We start from the raw sequence: 19,464 nt of genomic DNA, 5'->3' as shown, positions 1-19,464 counted from the left end.
TCATGTTCAACAAGGCCAAGTGCAAAGTCCTGCATCTGGACCGGGGAAATCCCAAACACGAATACAGGTTGGGTGGAGAATGGAATGAGAACAGCCCTGAGAAGGACCTGGAGGTGTTGGTTTAGGAGAAACTCAACCTGACCCAGCAATGTGTGCTCAGAGCCCAGGAAGCCAACTGTATCCTTGTCTACATTGAAGCAGAGTGACCATCAGGTTGAGGAGGGTGATTCTGCCCCTCTGCTCTGCTCTTGTGAGACCTCACCTCAAGTGCTGCATCCACCTCTGGGGACCCCAACATAAGAAGAATATGCACCTGCTGGAGGGAGTCCAGAGGAAACAATGAAGATGATCAGAGGGCTGGAGAGCCTCTCCTATGTATGTAGGCTGAGAGAGCTGGGGTTGTTAAGCCTGGAGAGGAGACAGCTCTGGAGAGACCTTACAGCACCTCCCAGTACCTAAAGGGGGTTTACAAGAGAGTTGGAGAGAGACTTTTTGGAAGGGCATGTAGTAACAGGAATGACTTTAAAATGAAAGAGGGTGGATTTAAATTAGCAAAAAATTCTTCACTATAAGGGTGGTGGGGCCCTGGCACAGGTTGTCTAGAGACATGAGTGCCTTATACCTGGAATCATCCAAGGCCAAATTAAATGGGGCTTTAAACAACTTGGTCTAATAGAAGGTGCACCTGCCCATGCCAAGGGGTGGAACTAGATGATCTTTAATGTCCCTTCCAACCCAGACCATTCCATAACTCCATGACCCCTCTTCCCTTCATATTAAAATGCTTTCTAGTAATTAATAAGCATTTAAGTGGCAACCAGATACCTGTCCTGAGTAGTACTAGGTGTTTTAGAGGCCATGGATGTGCCTGGGTAGTGAGGCAGTCTTCCTCCCAGCTCAGCCAGGTGTTTTTCTCTGCTGTTAGCTATACTGATTTTCACCTGCCATTACTTTGTGCAAACTCATGAGATGGCTTTTGCAACTCCTTTAGGCAGTTTGCATTTTACTGCCTTGAACAAACTGGTACCACCAGCAGATCAGTCATTTGCCTGACTGATGGGTCTGTGGGTGAACACTGGCCCTACCACAATCCCTCTAAGATGCAATTGGCAGCTTCTCTCCACTGTGAAGAATGGATGATTTATCCTTACCTTGTTTCTCTATCCTGTATGCAGTTGCTGACTCATGAGAGGATCTTTTTTCTTACCCCGTGCCAGATTATCTTCTTAATGGGTCCTTGGTGACAGATGTTGTTACAGGCTTTCCAGAAGCTGAGCAGAGCATAGCGAGCGGATTGCTCTCATCTGCAGCTTCACAGTTTCCTCTGAAGCTGTCAGAGGGTGGTGGAGCACAGCTTCATAGGCTCTCACTGCAAAGCTCTGCCAATTCTCCCCTCTTAGTCTGTGTCTCTCCTTGCAACTATTCTGTTACTATGGCTTTTGCTGTTTGCCTGCCACAGGTGTCAGATTTAATGGCTTGCATTTCTCTAGTTCCCTTTCAGTACTTAAAAGAAAACAGTATCAATTGCCATCCTTTTTCTTTGGCTGTTTTAAGTAAAAGCTTATACACTGCCTCTTATAGTGCAATAATTTCCATTAGCATTCCTTAAAAACCCACAAGCGAGTAACATCTACTTTTCATGAATTTGCTACTGTCCCTTGCATTTATTTGATCTAAAGCCTCATCTAATGACCCTTCGATCTGAGGCAGCTTCCCTGCATTATCCCTTTAACAAGTGGTTCTGGCATGGGAATTTCACTAAGCTTTTCTGTGCTGAACACAGACACATGTAATCTGTTTAGCTGGTGTGTTAGGATGTGTTTCCTCTCAAACTCCTTTGCCACCTTGATCATCTGCTGACTGCATATCCTGGTCACCTGCAGAACCCTCCAGCAGGCTCCCTGCTCCTGCTGGGATAGAGGAGGCTTTTTGTCTAGTAGCAAGTTTCCTCAAAATATTTTTTTAGTCTTCCTTTCTGTTTCTGCTTTTAATTTCACAGAGTTCATGTCCTTTTCCTAATTTGGAGGGGATCTATTTTGGTTTTTTCCCATGTAATTTTTATCATGCTATTACAATACCCCAGTAATTATCTTCCTTCTGGAATATGTCTGATATTTCTGACTTGTGATTATGAAGAGGTCAAAATGGCACCTTTAAACAAATGTCATCATGATTCTCTGCTCCTCTTTTCCTCCTCACTTCTCCAGTTTCTAGCTTGAAATTCTTTTTAAAATCTTACTCCTCACAGAGGTATTCTCCCTGGTTAAAGTCATGCCACAAAAAGACTGGGCATTCTATTCAGAAACCTCGTCTTTTTGTTCCAAAAGCTTTCAGTTTGCCAGTAATATGCCTCCCTGGGCATGGAAAATTTAAATAATCTAAAATATATCCTAGATACATAGTGATCCTAGATACATGTGCCAGCTGTATACCTGCCCACAAAGGGGAGTCACACTATTTCAGAGCCTTCAGGCCATCTCACTGACACTGACTGCTTTCAGGCAGTTGAGGTTTGTTGAGATGAGTCCTGGCTTGCTTCAGCTGCCCAGCCCCAGGTGTCGGTCTCCAGCAATATCTCATCAGCCATCCCTGAGTCTCTGCTCCTCACCCAAGACTCATGCCAGGAGCTGAAGCAAAGCTGTGGCCTCTGTTGCCTCTCCAGCTCCAGCTGAAGCTGAGCCAGCAGCTGAGGAATTTTCAAAACACTGTTTTGATCTTCAGTCTGTCTGTTCTGCCGCATCAGCTCTGTAGATTTCATCTGGAATCACAGAACAAGTGTCAGAGAAACACTCACATGTGGGAGAGGATTAACAGTGGAAGGTTCATTAAATCTCCCTGACCTGTCTGTGCTTATGAAAGATGTCCTGAAAGAAAGACTTAGCTGTCACCTGGGCAAAGCATTTTATCCCTGTGCTGTTCCTTAAGCCCATGCGTGTCTGGACATAAGTTATCCAAACTGTGCTTGAGTATTTCCTTCTTATCCACACTTTCTGATCTACATCGAAGAGGCACCCCTGGCAGATGGCAACCAATCTGTCACACTCACATGGAACTTCAAAGGTGTAATTGTGGTATAGAAAGAGAACGATTATATTTTGAGACATTTTTATCAATTCTTGTGATTCCAGAGAGCAGATGGAATGTGTGATGGATTTTAGAGCTTGAGCACAAAATAATAGTTTTCTGCAACAGTGAATGTTGTTGATTTTTCTTTACAGAAATAATGCCAAAAAATCATATTTTCTTGATATAGGCTTTTGCCTCTTCTTAAAACAAATTTCTGGAAAATACATGAAAATTGGCATTCACCATTCGTTACCATTCTCTTCCAGTCGAGGACTATTTGAGGTAAACTGCAAATTCATTAGGAATAAATGTAGCAATTAGAGATAACATCATGGCGTGGACCGAGTTTTTTATTGTTTTCACAGCAATCAAGTGACTATTGTTAGGGTGTCCGCTGCTGTAGTCTATCCTGCTCCATTCCCTACTTTCCACCAGAGGGAGATATTGGATCAAGCAGTTGCTGAAAAAACCTCACACCATCTCAAGGAGCAAATGCAATGATACTTAATTCAGTGAAAATCTGGGTGCCAATCTGGCTCCTGCGGGGCTTGGGGGATTTGGGTGCTTCAATAAAGCTCTGAATAATGATTGTGGATCCTTTATGGATTTATGGAGAACACTTAAAAGAAGTACAATAAAATGTGAAGGTAGCAGCAGAAGGGGTTGTTAATAAAAAACCCCAAGAAAAACAAAAAACCCCAAACGAAATACTACTACTACTACTACTACTAATAATAATAATAATAATAATAATAATAAAAATAATCCTCCTAGGTAAAGCTGCTGCTATAGCACCATGTCCCAGAGTTTTTTCCCCTACCAAAAGGCTGGAGAGGAAACCATTGTCTTGGATAGCCAAGTGTCCTCAGTTCCTCATGTTGTGGGTTCTTGGGGTCCCCTAGCCCCTCAAGTAATGCCTGGTTTGGACATCCTGTGGGGCAGTCCCTATGGGGCTGCACCCTGGTTCATGCGTCCATTGGCTCCTGACCAGGTTCCTAGTGAGCCCAGACACCATTCTGGGTGCTCAGGTATTAGAAATTACTGCTGCTTCAAGATCTGAAACGGACTGGTTTCTTTCTGTGAATTTCCCCTTCATGTCTATTTTTCTCAATGAAGAAGTAAAAATTACATATTTTGGAGAAGGAGAAGCAGACATGAGTCAAAACCCAAGCTTACTAAGAAAGGGAGGTGCTGGTAAGAAAAGAAGAGGGAAAGAAACTTTTCTGAAAGTGAAAAATTTCATACAAGAGGTATTTCCAAAAGTAAAAGTAGTTTCAAGGGAATATTTTTCCTGTGTTTTGCTTTCATTCTTTGAGACTGTCTTACACCACTGAGAGCAGCCAGCACTAGGGGAGCACTGCCCCACATCACTTTCCTCTGCTCCTGTTAATGTCCACTACCCACCATAACACCAATATATTTCTCACACAGTAAGAGGCATGTACCATGTGCATCACGTGCTGTGCTCCCATCATTGTCACATCTCTCACTTTTTGATTAAACTTCTCCAAAGTCCCAGTCAACCAGTGGATATCTAAGCCTGACATTAGCCTTTCCTTCAATTTGCAAGCCAAACAAAGGAGGGGAGGTTTGCTTATTTTCTGTGTCATCAGACAATTAAGCAGCTAAGCCAGCTGTCCGTGTTTCAGAAGCACCTGTGTGTGAGCCTTCAGTCAGCATTTTAGCTAAAACAGGGTTCTGAAAAATAATCCTTCCCTCAGGGAACACAGTAGAGCCATGGAGGGAGCTTCTCTGACACACAAATGAATGGTTTAGATTGCTTAAAGGATCACCATCAAATATATTAGTGAAAACAAACTTTAATACAAATGCAAAAGTCAGGCAAAGCCTGATATACAATACATATATTTCCTTTATATGTATTATCTATACAGTATTAAAGGCTTGTTCTAATACTGCGTGGATAATATATATAAATATTATATAAATATATATAAACCAATTAGAATCAATTTACAGTGATTTATATGGAGGCCAGGGATGTAAAAAGGGGTAAGGAAGGAAAGGTTAGGGAAGACTCTCTGGTGGGTCATGAGATTCAGAGTGAACTCCCTTGCTTGTAGACTGCTTCTCAGAGAGGTGCCGACACATGGCTGGATCCTATCTCAGACTCACACAGGGTCAATTGTTTGTCGAAAGGATCTAGAAGCACTGAAATGTTAGATTAACCAAGGATCAACTACAAACAGTAATAACAGTTAAGGATTCAAGATAATAACAGGCATACTTATATTTGCTAGGGGGTGTCCAAGTGAATACACACCCCCAGATATGTGTATGCAAATGTACAAAGGTAATACCCACACAGGCACAGATATGTAATGTGTAAGTGCAAAGGTATATGTACCATAACATTTCCCTCGAGAATCAGTGAAACACTCATATCTAATGCCTTTTTTAAAGGCATTTCTTAACGGGGGTGAGGTGGGGTGTTGAGCCTCAAGTATTGGGATATCAGTCCAGCTTCTGTCACCAAGTGATACTTCTCTGAATTTCACAGACTAGAGAGTTTGGGCACTCTGAGAGGCATCCCACACAAAGGGAAATACTGATGCAGCCCACTGCAGTCCAGAAGAACTTAAAGGGTCTGTCTTAGGACCACTGTTTTTAGGGCCGTGAATGGTTGGCTTAAGCCATTGATATATTTTCATCCTGGCTGCAGTCTGGGTTATTACTGGAATTTACGAAATTCCAGTGAGGATGGTACTGTTCCACTTGAGCTACTTTTCAGATAAGGAACATTCCAGGGCTGTCAGGGGTGATTGATTATTCCCGCTGTCTTCTCCCACCTTGATAAGGCAGCAGGAGTTCCTGGTACAGTCAGTACTGCCCCCCAGCTTAGCTTTCCAAGAGTTCCCAGTATGATCAAGAGATGCTTCACCACAAATCTCTTGTGGAAAGGCCTGAACAGGCCAGAGGAGACAGGGAGAGGGATGAACCAATGCATTTACACTTGCTTTCCTCCTTGCCAAACAAGAACATTGTTGGGCTTCAAGGAGATGAAGCCTCTCCTCTGCACAGACCTTGCAGCCTGGTGAGTCAAATGATTCCTTGGTCAGTGGGACAGCTGGTCTCCTTTGAGCATTTGAAGAACTGGATTTTGGCTTCTCACATCCCATGTTGCTTTGACTACAAGAAGAGCAATCCCACTTTAATGTGTGCTTCCAATAAAAAAAAGCTCGAAGGGTATTTTTGAAATAAAAAAGTAGAGGCAGCTGAACTCCAGGGAAAGACTCCAAGAAACAAGCCACTTCTCTACAGAGGTAAAGCCCCTGAGAAGCACTGGCTATCCTGCTTCTGAAAATCCCTCCGTAATCCTGGGTGGGCACTTTTTTTCTGTGTGGTGAGTGTATCTGCACAGTGTCAGCACTCCAGGAATAATCACAGGACGAATTGACACAGAGATTTGCAGCAGGATAATTGCCTCAAACAGAAGGATAAATAGCTTTTTCTGGCATTTAATGGGCCTCTTAAGTGAACGGCAATAAACTCTATGCGAACAGCTGTTTTCCCTCTTTTTTGTCCTTTTGCATCTCATCCATAATTATGCACTAAAATGTTCTTGTCTGGGTTGCTGAGAGCAATCTTGTTGCTGTTTGTCTTTGCAGTATAAGGCTGAGCACTTCAGCACAAAGATTGAGTAAAAACCCCTAGATTCCTAAAGGCTCCTGCCGCTATATATCAGTGATCATCTTCTTTGCTTCATGTTAAGCCTGAGGGAGAAGTGAGAAGTTAAGGGGGAAAATTTGTCTCTTCTAGCTGCTGCTCTGCATGTCCCAGTGTTGGGGTGTCCCCCTGCAGGTCTCGGTGTCCTGGGCTCCAGCTAGGAGGTTCGTTTGCTTGCCTGACTTCTGGCATTGACCCAGCTACAGTTCAGGAGAAGCCACGGCTTCACTTTTGTCTTGCAGGAGAGGTGAGTGTCCTGTGAGACACTCCTCCCCACTCTGTGCTGACTGGACCATGGGGAGATAGCAGAGCAGGCTTTCCTCTGTAGCTGGTGGCTCTGCCTCCAGCCTTGCCGACAGGAGAGTAGGAGGCACAAAGCGAGCCCTGCAAAAAAGCCTTTATGCTTTCAGAAACATGTCCTTATCTGCTGATAGCATACAGAGAAACGACCCTGTTCCTGAGGAAATTCAATACATTCTGGCAAGGGGATCTCCTCCTAACAAGGAGCCCATAAGCAAGCCAAAAGCTAGGACACAGGCACAAGCATTAGCCCTGCTGAGTGTTCCTCACTGGAAGCAATGCCGCTAGAGGTGCCTGCATTGTCACAAACCCACTCTGTCCTTCCCAGTACATCTTTGAGGCGTCTGACTGGCCTTTGCTTCCCACATCCAGAGCTGAGGAGGGAGGCAGACACACTGCAAGGAGGCACATGCCGGAAGGATGAGCCCTGTGGTAGCACCTAACCTACATACAAACTCTTGGCTGAGGAGGTTATTCCACTTTGGATCAATACCGGTGTCTCTGCATCATTGATGCTGCTCCACATGACATTGAGGGCAAACTGCTTGGAAAAGAGCCTGCAGGAAGAACACTGAGTTTTATCCTCACCGTCTGCTCCTAGACAGGCTGCTCAGCTGCAGGGGAGCTGTGGGATCTTTTCTGCTGAGGGCAGACCATTTCTCTCCTCCTTGTTAGGATTGTATCTAAGACTTCAAAATGCAACCAGATGGAGGAGAGGACTGGCTGACCACATGGTAATAGCTCAGAAAAACAACCTTTTTGTTACAGATAAAGACTGAATTTAAAAATGTCATGAAAAAATGAAATGCTTTCCAGACATGTGGATGAGACCTTTATTGTAGATGGATGCATATTATTAAACTGGCCTGAATACTGGTCCTGAACATTTTGGAAACCCTCCTATCCTAGGAAAGCTGCTTTTCATCCATCAGGTCTCAAGGATGCTGCCAGCTCCTCCCAGCTTTTATTGTTTCCTATCGCCTTTAATGATGCATAAATTGTATGGAAACGTGCCAGGTTATCAAACAACATTGAAAGACAGACCATGGAAAAAGTGAATAGTACATTAATTATGGGTCTTAATTTGTTTGTGAATCTTCTACCTGACACATTTTGCTACTGTTCTTCTCCCTGTCAGCCCCAGTGCTTTGGCTTGCACCTCATCCCCTCTTGGAGACCCCTTTGGAGACCCCCCTGAGTGCTTGCAGATGAAGGAAGGTTTCTCTCAGTGACATCTGCTCCATTGTGCCAGTGCTGCTGCCATCCCCTATATAAATACTTTGGCATTTGTACTGTTCTATATAAGCCCATTAAAAACATGTAATAAAAAGGATTATATAATTTCTTAAAGCCATCATTACTACTCCAGCTGTGGTGTTTTGTCAAATTCTGACAATTATAGATTAATCCCTATGCCAAATTACACTTTTTAATGAAAGATATTCATCCTTGAGCTTAGAAGTGTAAAAATGTAAGTCAAATTTATTGCATCCAAAAAAAGGCAGAGAGCTGAAGCTAGAATAACACTAAGGTAATATTTAAAACATACAGAAAATAGGATTTTTAATAGAAACACAGGGTAATTTGTAAGCAAAGCTGGACATCTGCCTGGGATTACAATATAGATACAGGGGAAATACAAATGAGGAACTGATATCACAAAAATCTTTGTGCAATGGTATGTGAACTGCATGTGAGCCATCACTACTTAATTCCTGTAAACTGGAATGTCTTTTTTCCACAATGGCAACACATTTTCAATTTTTATACTAATATCTCTTCAATAAAATTTCCAGACGTTATTTTAAAAAACAGGCAGAATTTTGCTTGTTCAGAATGACTGAACAATTTAGTAAGAGGCAAGCTGCAAAAGCACCGTTATTCCTATCCAGGACTGAAACACATCTTCTGGAGGCAACAGTTGTATTTTGTAGATACCCCAAGGATCAGGGTTAAATGAATGAAGTTGAAGCCTGCGAGTAGCAGAGAGCTGCAGAGCATCTTCTCCCAAAGGGCCGTCTCATTCTTATTATTCTTCTCCTTCTTGTAGCGAATGTGTGTGCACAGGTACAGGTATGTATGAGTGCAACCACACAAGGGTGTGACTCACAGGTAAACCTTCAGCTATAATCCCCTCTCCAGGCCAATAATTATCAACCATCTCTTCCATCAAATTTGGAGCACGCGGCAAGGCTGTGCTGTTCGATTCCCTCTGTAGCTGGAGGGAAAGAACAGCTTCTGCCTGTGCCTCGTGCTGTGCCGCTGAACATCAAGATCAATCTTGTGTTAAGCTGCCTAAACGGCCCACGAGCTTGATGAGAGCTAATGGGAGAATGCATGAACATATATTTTTTAGTTGTTATCTTCAAACTTACCAGTGGCGAGCTGAGAAGCTGTTTTAATGATTCACACAGCTTTGCCTTGACAGCTGTTCAGACACGTATTTCTCAGCAGCGGTAAGTGGGTAATAGACCAATACAGCCAATTTACTTCTCTGTTGCTAACATTTAAAAGATAAGACAAAGAGATTATTCCATCGTTTTCAGTGGGATTTAAGGCATGGGAAGGAGTAAGGGCTATACTTACCTGGCAGAGCTGTGTGCAGGCTCCACAGAGGGTCTGTTGGTGCATAAAGAAATCCTTCCAGGATTTTGAGCTGCAGTTTCAAGGAACAGAACTGAAACCAGGCTTGCACAAAGCTGTCACTGAGAAGCCACCCAGGGAACTACAGACTTTTAATTCCATGTTCCTTAGGGCTATGGCAAAGCTTTCACACATAAATGCACAAGGCAATAAACTGGGCCAGGACCCAAGCTCTGACTGCTGCAGACTCAGGATCTGAGGCACATGCATCTTCTATGGGAAGGACACACCGTGCTTGGGGAAGTTTCTACACAGAACATCTCTGTTTTCAAGTGCACGGAACAACGTCACTCCAATTTTTGAAGCATTAGTCAGAAGTGCAGGAGGAAGGAGAGGGGAAAAAACTCTTCCTTTGCTCTGTCCTGTAGATTTTGGCTCATACCAATTCCAGTGCACAGAGTCAAAAAGAGTGTTTTTATTCATTTACTCATTTTATAGGAGGAAGGTTTGACTTGTATTAACAGCCCTTGGAGAATCCTAGGGGATCCTAGTGGCATTTTTCTTGCCTGGGGTTTAATTTTGCACAGGGATTGAGGCAGACATTTTAACTAACCAAAAGATAAACAAAAGCCCTGACAGTGGGTGGAGGCAGAATATGAATGGGGTAGGCAAGGTGTTTGAACTGAAAATGGCCATAAGAGAGAGAAACATTAAATAACTGCTGCAAAGGAGAGATTTCACTACCAGCAATATCCCAGGCAAGAGGTAATTTGTATGCAGCAAAGATAGCACCGAAGCAATGAAATTTCATTTGTGTTAAACTTTTTCCTTCTAGAGGTTTAGCACTGTGCTCTTACTACAAATTTGTAAATGAGAGAGAAATTTTAATAGTTTAAAGACTTTGCCAGCAGAAACTGAGGGAGCTGTAGCTCTGTGGTACCTACATAAAAAGTAGATACTGCAAGACCAATATCTGATTTTGGTTATCAGGGCACGAAGCTCCCTGTTCTCAGCAGAAATTGCATGCTCGCATTCAGAGTCTCTGTTCCAGTTACTCCTTGCGTTTCATGGCGGCAGTTTGTGCTCAGCTGGATCCAGCTTGATGAATGTCCCTCTAACACCATCCATCTTGCTTTAGGAGAGCAAGCAGGGGAGGTTATTTGCTGCCTGACTCAGTGAGAGAGCGTGTTTTGCAAAAGATATGGAACTTTGCAGAAGCTGTGTTTCTCAGTAATCGCCTCAAAAAGGCCCATCCTCCAGCTGGACTGGAGTTTCATGCATTATGCTAAAATTTTAATTTGCTCTACTTCTCAACAGGCTTTGCTCACACAGCTATCTTTGCAGCCAATTCCTGGGGGAGGAATTGATTTATAATACACTTGTTAAAATGAAGAAGTGGGACTGTTTAAGGGACTTTCTTAATTCTCACTGATTGTCCTGCTAACCCTGATAAGATTTCTCATTGTCCCTGAGATTTCCTGAGATCATTCTCTACCATTGTTCTTTTATTCTCTATCTTTAGAAACCCTCCATTGTGTTTTTAACAGGCAGACTTACATTCATAAGAAATTGCAGGGCAGGGGAGTGGGGAGGAAACACAAGAAATTAAACTGTTTGTTAAAACACAAAAGGAAAATGAAAACACTGAGTTAAATTAGTGAACTGTTCTTTATCAGTACCCCTCCTAGCATACCCACAAATTGAGGCTTATCAGCTTTCTAAGGAAGGGAATATTTTGTACAAGGTCAGCACTTACAGCTCAGTGATGACAAGAAGCGTGGCTGGATTCAAGTATTTGAGCTTTTTGCTGAAACTACACAAAGAGAAGAACAAAAAGGAAACTGATGCTAAAACCAAGAAATACCTTGCAGTTTCTGTTCTGCTTAGGTAGACCTCTTTTATGTGAGTATGCATTGTTCAAGCTTTTAGAAAAGCTTTGATTTCTCAAGGATTAAACTTCAAGAGAGAGTTTTAAAATGTATTTCTGCACTTTATACTTCTGGAGTCAACCTGCCTTCAAGATTTCCTCCATAACCATACACACACAAACTTACATTTTAAAAGAAACTTCACATACCCTCATTTACTGACTAGGTGACGATAGCTTAAAACAACATTTGTGCTAAGTTGTTCATGAAATGATACCCTTGCATTTAATGTTCCTGAGGGATGTCTAAAATCTCTCTTCCCTGAACAGCAACATTACTTTTGTCCTCCATGTGAATGTTGCCATTTCACAGAGGAGCAAAGTGATGCACAGGCAGCCCTATAACAGCCCAAGTGACCTTCTGCTGGTGAACTCCAGGTGATGCTCACAAATGGAGCCAGGTTCATGTCTCTTAAGTTGATGTCAGTCATGCAACTTAAGTTGCACTCTCCCTTTGCCCCCATGAATGTGTTTGTTCCTCACACAAGCACCACGACTTGTCTGATCCATTCATGAGCCACTTGAGTGGGGTGGAAATAGGAAAAGTGTGTGCTTGTCAGAAGGATCCACTTCCAGAGCCAACTGGCTTCCCTGTGGCAAACATCTGAGGCTGTCCCATGTTGGCTGAAAGCTGATCAAAAGATAGAATTATATCAATAAATATGTCCAGGTCTATTAGGAAACTGCTCCAGATAGGGTGCTTTTTGAGTGAGTTTTCATCTGTGCCAGGCCCTGTTTTGACTTAGTTGATGACAAAGGAGCCACCCTCCTGCTACAGGAAAGGCAGGTAGGACTGACACACCCTTCTGAGAGGGGCCGACATTTATGGTGTTTTAAAACACCCATGGAATTGCTTTAACCGAATTCAGAAGGACAGTTTGCCTAAAAAATAGAGAACAGCAATGTTTAAATGGCAGGAATCATGCACCTCATCTGTCAGTGCATCTGTGCTTAGAGCCACACTGAAATCCCACTTCTCCAGAGAGATCATTGCTCCCTTCCTTATCTTCCTAGGTGCAGCTCCTCCATCTTGCTGCCAGCAGGTCAGGTTGCTTGGCTGCTGGCACGCTCCACTTCTACCAGCACTCCTCTCTGACCTGCTCTCCCAGCAGCAGCCTGCTCTGGCTCTGCTCCAGGCCGTGAAGAGACAGGAAAGGTCAGAGAGGAGCAGTGCAGCCTGCTGCTGAAGAGAGGACCCCAGAAGGAGCTTGGTGCAACAAGCCCCTCCCTTGCCAGCAGACAAGGCGGGGACACTGGAAGCACAAAACTGCTCACAGGAGACAAAAGTCACAGCCCCTCTTGTTAAAGAAACAGGGAATAGTCATGTATCTGAGCCCTGTATATCCCATCTGGAAATATATTTATTACTCACTGAGCTGCAAATTGGTTGCCATTGCCTGGTCCCTGTTCCCACAGAGTTTGCCTCCTGTCATTGACCCTGCTCCCCTGCTGTGCTCCTGCTTCAGAAAATCCCACCAGCCATGGCTCCCTGCTCATGCCTTAGCCATGGAATAGTGTTGTGCCAAAGCCTTCCTGAGCACCTCACAGTTCTTCACAGTGTGTCCCCACTGCAAAACAAATGCAGGGCCTCCCGCGCTCCCACTGAGATGGGCAGGACGTGTCCCCTGCACTGCCTCTCAGCTCACGCAGATCCATTCCTTCACACGTGAAACCAAGGATGTGTCATGAAAATCATCAGGATGGTGTGACTACTCAGGAGAGAGGCTAGGAGGTGAAGTATAAACTTGAAAGAGTTACTCATAAGCACGAGGTGTTGCAGCCAAATTAGGGCCCCCCAACTGATGTTTCACGCAGGCTTCTCACATCCTTCAAAAATTCAGGACCAGCATGATTTAACAGGTCACTAACAGCCACACCACTGGTTACTAATCATAGTAAAACTTTCCAAAGCGGGTCTATTTTTGCAACATCCTTGCTGCTTGTCTATTGATCCAGATGTCCCTGGAGTCAACCTTGCTAGAGTTAGTTATCTGTACTGCCAGGGATACTGGGGGAGAAGGGGGGTTTCAAAGACGCATCAGAGGAGCTAGGATTTTGGTGTTATCTTAGTTGTCTAAAATCCTTTATCCTTCACAGGATAAGGATTTTAACCTTTCAAGAAGGAAAGCCCTTACTTCCAGGTCTGGGCTGTCCTTTTGTTTGACTTCAACATAAACAATCCCTAAGACTCCAGTAAAATTTCACTACCTCGTGACATCACAGTGTATAATCTGAACTAATACGTACCTTAACAAGTCAGCAGACTTCCATTCTATAGAGACGAGCTGATACAATAGTTAGGGCAGGGGTTTGTGTCTTCGCTCAGCGGGTTTGTGCCCGCTGACACGCACCTGTAGCTACACAGCGGCGCGGCCCCACGTTCGTAGCGGGCACTGTCCCCGCCGAGGCGCGGAGCATCCCTCGGGCCGCCTGCGGGCGAGCACCGCTGCGCCCCGCAGCCCCCGCCGGGCCGGGACAGGGGCATCCCGGCCCCTCCCCGGCCGGCCCCGCTCGGGGCGGGGACTCCCAAGTTTCGGCGGCGGGGGCCGCGGGGCCCGGCCCGCCGGCGGCATGAGCCCTACGGCGGGACGGGGGGGCGGCAGCGTCGGGCAGGGCAGCCCCCGACGCCATGCCCAAGGAGCGGCCGCTCTGGCGGGGCGCCGCTTTCCGCCTCTGCCTGCTCTCCGCCGCGCTCTTCCTCTGCCTGCAGCTGGGCATGAGGCGATCCTGGTGTCCGGAGGAGAAGTCCCGGGACCCGGCGGCGGCGCGGGCGCCCGCCCCGTCCCGCGGCGCGGAGCAGCGCCCGGCCGCGGTGGCGGTGCCGGTGGCCGGGGGTGGCCGTCGGAGGGTCACCTACGTGCGGAGCGGCCGGCGGGGCAGCGCCGCGCCCGCCTGCTGCGCCCCGCAGCCCCCGGGCAGCCGCCGCAGGAAGGTAGGGCGGGCTCGGGGGGAGCGGCCGCCGTGTCGCGACAGGCGACCCCGGCTCCCTGCGAGAGGTTGAGGGCGAGCGGGCGCCCGGGGCGGAGATGCGGCTGGTACCTGAGAAAAGGCGGCCGGGAGGGCGGTGGGGAAGCGAGATGGTGTGGTGGCATGTCGACTTCTTGGGAAGCGGTCAAGCGACTTTTTGAGCAGTGCTGCTCAGCTGGAGTGAAGCGGGAGGGGAGCTGGACAAGGAGAGAGCTCGGTCTGAGAAGGTGACAGTGACCCCGAGTCAGGGTGGGCTCCGCAGGCTGCCGCATCCCCAAATGGATCAACCTTGGGCAAAGACCACGGCCCTTGGCGTTCTTGGCATCCGAGTGCCATTGCATTCGCAGAAAGGCGTCAAGAAATGGTTCAAAGACCTGGTCTGCCTGAGAATTAGTGAGTTAGTGAACGAGCTGGAAAATGAACCTGTAACAAGGTTCCTACCCTGCAATGACTGTAAAGCCTTTTGGGGGAGTGAGGACCGTCATTAGGATCTGGAGATCAGCAAGAGTGAGGAGTGCCTGTGCTACCTCCACCCCCCATTCAGCTGCGTGTGTGGCCAGTAGAGGGATGTTGCCTTCTTCAATGATCTCCGTGTCGTCCTCGGTTTTGGCAGATTCCACGCTCTCAGGAACTGCTTAGAGATATAGATAATGATTTTGTGGAGTTTTCTTTGCAGAGTGTCAGGGGGAGAAGAGCCAGCTTTGAGGGTGGTGAAAGAGTAGTTTGTTATGTACTGCTGTCAGGGCGCAGTAGTGATGGTCCATGCAGAGATGTACAGGTTCTTAATAAAATTGGAATGATCTTGAGGAGGAGCACACAGGGTTTTGCTAGAGATGAGACCACCTTTGTGGTCAAAGTAGAAAACTATTTCTGATCTTTACCCCAACAAGAATAAAACCAGTTTTCTGTGTAATGGCTAAAGCTTGTCCTTACTGCCTTGATAAAAGACTACTTGTTAACATCCAAACCACCACCTGACTAGTGATCTCTCACAGGTCATGCATGTGGTGTCAACTGCAAATCTGCTTTCTTTTCTTTGCCTGTTCCACCCCAGTAATAATTTTTTTTATTTCATGAGGAGATGGACAATGATCTCATATATAGATTGACTCCAAGGTTCGGCTCATCCTCTGTGGGAAACTGTGATGTAAAAAATAACCTGCTACTTTCTGCCTCTGGTTTCCTGAAAGGTTTAGAAGACAATCCTTCACCACACTTCCTTGACCACTGGCAGTGATGAGGTCAACATTGCCACATGTTTGTTCAGAATAATAACTGTGTGGTGTTCTTTTGTGCTGTGGTCTTGATGCTTGTGCTTTGAGATACCTAGGTCTTGCAGTGTCAGTTTTTGTGACTTTTGTTGTTGATGCTCTGTTACTTGGCATTATCCTAAAGTACAGCTTTTAAGCGATTCTGATCGTGGAAGAATTTCAGCATTAATGGAGGAAAAAGCCTGTAATCCTGTGGATTCAGAGAGTTTCTTGAAAATATGCCATGGCATCAAAAAACAAGAGGCAAAATTAAAACACATCCTAATTGAGTTAATGATTTTTGAGGAAATTCTAGTGGGGAAGTAGAGGAGAGGCTGGTCATTTTACCTGAGAACTGGCAGGACCTTGCAGTGTTGGAGAGCTCGAGGCTCTGGAAAGCCCAAGTGTGTTTTTGTGCACTCCAGGAGAAGTGTGTGAAAGAAACATCACTGCTGTGGTTTGTGGTGTTGGGCATGTTGCTGCTGAGGTCTCATTTGAATCCCTCTAGTTAAGTCAAAGGAAAAATATTAGTATATATAATAGAGGGTGGAGTTGTTTCCAGGTTATTAGGTTTGAAACCATCAAGTGTCTTCTGTGTTCAGCTATTTGACTTGAACATGTTGCTTCAGGCTAAGAAAAATCTACTTAAAGATAGGATTTGGGGATAGCAGAACTGTACTTTGGAATAGAATTGTTAAATAAAATATAGGGGCAAAAGTTATGGTAAAATAAAGTGGAACTGGTCTGTGCTCTGAAATTTTTTCATGAGAAGAATCGCAATAGCTAAAAAATGTAATGGGTGATTTGTAATTTTTTTTTTTTTAATCAGGAAACATGGTATTTCATATCAGACTATTGTATGACAAGATGGGAGCATTTACCAAAAAAGGCTGCTTAAATTGATGGTCCATGGCTTCTACCAGCACCTCTGGAGAAAGGCATCAGGATGCCACATCTGCCAGTGTGCTGTACCACTGAGTATAAATGCTGCCTGCTGGAGACGGACAGGCTCTTTGCACAGATCTGTGCTACATTGGGCTGGGATTGCTTTTTGCTGTGGCTTTTATGTGTTTTCAGTGTCTTCTGTCTGTCCATAAATTATTATCAGTCTCTTCTTAAAGCCTGCAGAGGCTTTCAGGTATGGGAGTTTTTTCTCTCCTGCTGTTTATGGGGATGGTGTTGGACTATATTGGGATGTGTGAGCCAGCAGGATGGCAGCAAGGAAAAATCAGTGAGGCCAGACTTTGCTCTGTTTTCCTAGTGCCTCTAGGTTATAGCTCTGCTCACACTTACATCACTGAATTAATGCAGAAGACTGATGAACAGAGTGTTTCCATAGATGAAGTTGAATATCCTACTTTGTGGCTGTATTAAAAAAATAAATTGCAAAAGCACACAAGGAAATTATTTGGTGCCTGCTCTGAATCACTTTAAAGTTTCCTGAGCAGGGCGGTGTTATTTATTTCCCAAGCACAACTGCAGTCATCAACCAACACCAACACCACCAAAAGAGGAAAAAAAAAAAAGACACAGGATGGGAAAGATGGACTCTTGTCCATAAATGGTCCCTAAGTCTGCAGAAAACTGTCTGTGCTTTTCCTGACCACGGGTGAGGCTCTGTCAGCGGAGACGATGGCTGTGCAGCAGTGGGAGGGTTTGACCACAAAGGTTCCAAGCTCTGTTTGTGCCCTAAGATGCATATGTAAAAAATGTTAACTGAAAGGGGCAGGGAATAAAGTAATTTAGCTGTGATATCTCTGGGAGCTGCTGGAGCTGTCTGTTGTGGTGCTTAAGGGAGCTGTGCTGCTCCCAGCTGTTTTGCTCCCGGTTGAGTCTACCAAAGAGCAGATGCTGCTGCTCTTGCTGACAAATAACAAGCAAGATTTGGCACTGACAGCATATGATGGTCATCTGAAGAATCAGAAGTTTTGTTGTGCTGCAAGAGTAAAGCAAATGGAAGTTCATAGTCCCACTTATACTTGGTGGAAGTTCATAATCCCACTTAAAACTGCATTGTTGCTAATAAAATTATGTTTTTAAACTGTGATTCTGAGATCTGGTTGTGTTAAGCACTGAGCTGGTAACATATGCGGCAGACAAAAACTCTGGCTACCTGGAAACACGCAGATTCTGCCAGGTGTACCTCCTCCTGCAATAGTTATTAGCAGGATGTGCGCCCACAGAGCACTGTGGAGGAGATGTGAGGTGTGTTTTAAAAGGTTATTCCAGGATGCCATGGCAAAAGAAAAAAAAATATTGCATTTGGAATTTGAAGTAACAGCAAATTCCTGTCACAATAATTGCAATAACAAGGTTATGTTGGCTCTTGTGCACTGAATTTGGGAGGAGCCTTCTTCAAGAGTCTGGTTGAGAAAAGCTGGAATTCCTTGCCTTCTGGGCAGATTTATTTCCATGGAGGTGGGGAGTGTGGTATGCTGCTAAACTTAACCTGATGTTATTTTGGATGCACTTTCATGTCATATCTAGGAACATAAAAGTATATTATCTTCAGTGATTAAAAGCAAAGAATAAGATTTTGCTGCTGGGCCCATGTATACTCTGCCTGGGATTATAATGTAATTTGAAACATGATGTATTATTGCCTAAAACCAAAAACTCTTTTGAGATTATATTTTTTTAGGTGTTCCTTTCACTTGTATACATTTGTCTTTTGGTTCATTTTAAATGCAGACTAATTATCTTTTGCTGTTCCTTGTTGAATTGAAAGTTGTGGTTTCCTTTAAATAGGAACTATTTCTAAGGGGTTACTGCTCCTCTGCAGTGATGACTGATAACAGTCTCATCTTTATTTGTCTGCAAATTATTTTGGAGCGATATCTTTGAAATTATGTGGAATAACACATGTTTGGCACTTAGTAATACAGCAGGCTCATTAAAACCTCATTTGTTTTAGTGTTACACTATTGCTAAGATTTTACTTAAATTTACATTTGTGTTTTAACTTTAGAGTGACAATTCCATTTACATTGGTGTCAGTGATGTGTGGGGCTTATGACAAGAGCCCTTTTTAGTTCTTCTAGAAATTTGGTTTAAAAAAATGTATTGGATGCTTCCATTGCCTAATTGCATGCATAGGGTTTTCAAGCTGTCTTCACATCTTTAAAAGTACAGTACGTTTTGGGTACTGCTTTTATAGGAAGTTACTCTGACTCTTCTTGAGGAAGAGCCAAAATTCTTGGAGAAAACTTGGTTATTCTGAAGTTGAATTGATCCGTCTGTCTTTCTGAAGTTAAATTTATCCATCTGTCTTTCCACATCTCATGGTGTAATAGCTTGTCTGTTTTGGATTGGGATTTAACTTTTTTAAGTTTATTAATTCTGTGTGCCTGGAGCAACGATTTAACATTACAGCAGAGTTTGACACGGCAGGGCTTTGGGAGCTGTGCAGGGAGTCCCACCAGGCTGCGTCTGCAGCAGCGGGTTCACCCTGGCTGAGCCAAACCAGAGGAGCCACAGGAGTTAAAGCAGCCTCTTGCATCTCCAAAGATTTTTCCAGCCTCTCCACCTGTGTCCCAGCATGATGAGCTTCACAGAGTGCAGTGCTGTTCCCTAAGTGCTGTGTTGAGGAGTGAATAACATCCTGGCTTTGATGGATGGGAGTGGCACGTGGGATGCTGCTGCAGAGGAGTACAGAGCTGAAGAGCTGGATATTGGTTATTCCTT

General features: G+C 44.7%; 1 protein-coding gene across 1 annotated transcript in view; it reads left to right on the top strand.

Annotated features, from left to right (window-relative positions):
• Positions 1–14,192: 14,192 nt before the first annotated feature.
• The window catches only part of METTL24 (methyltransferase like 24), a gene marked incomplete at its 5' end in the record, with an annotated part of 45,541 nt that continues 40,269 nt past the window's right edge, over positions 14,193–19,464 (top strand). Inside the window, one exon of the mRNA XM_084203635.1 lies at positions 14,193–14,495. Within this exon, the coding sequence (XP_084059761.1) occupies positions 14,193–14,495 (303 nt within the window). The remainder of the gene's footprint in view (positions 14,496–19,464) is intronic.

This window comes from Fringilla coelebs (assembly GCF_963513975.1).
Source record: "Fringilla coelebs genome assembly, chromosome: 3".
NCBI lineage: Eukaryota > Metazoa > Chordata > Aves > Passeriformes > Fringillidae > Fringilla > Fringilla coelebs.
This window is presented reverse-complemented; position numbering and strand designations above follow the sequence as displayed.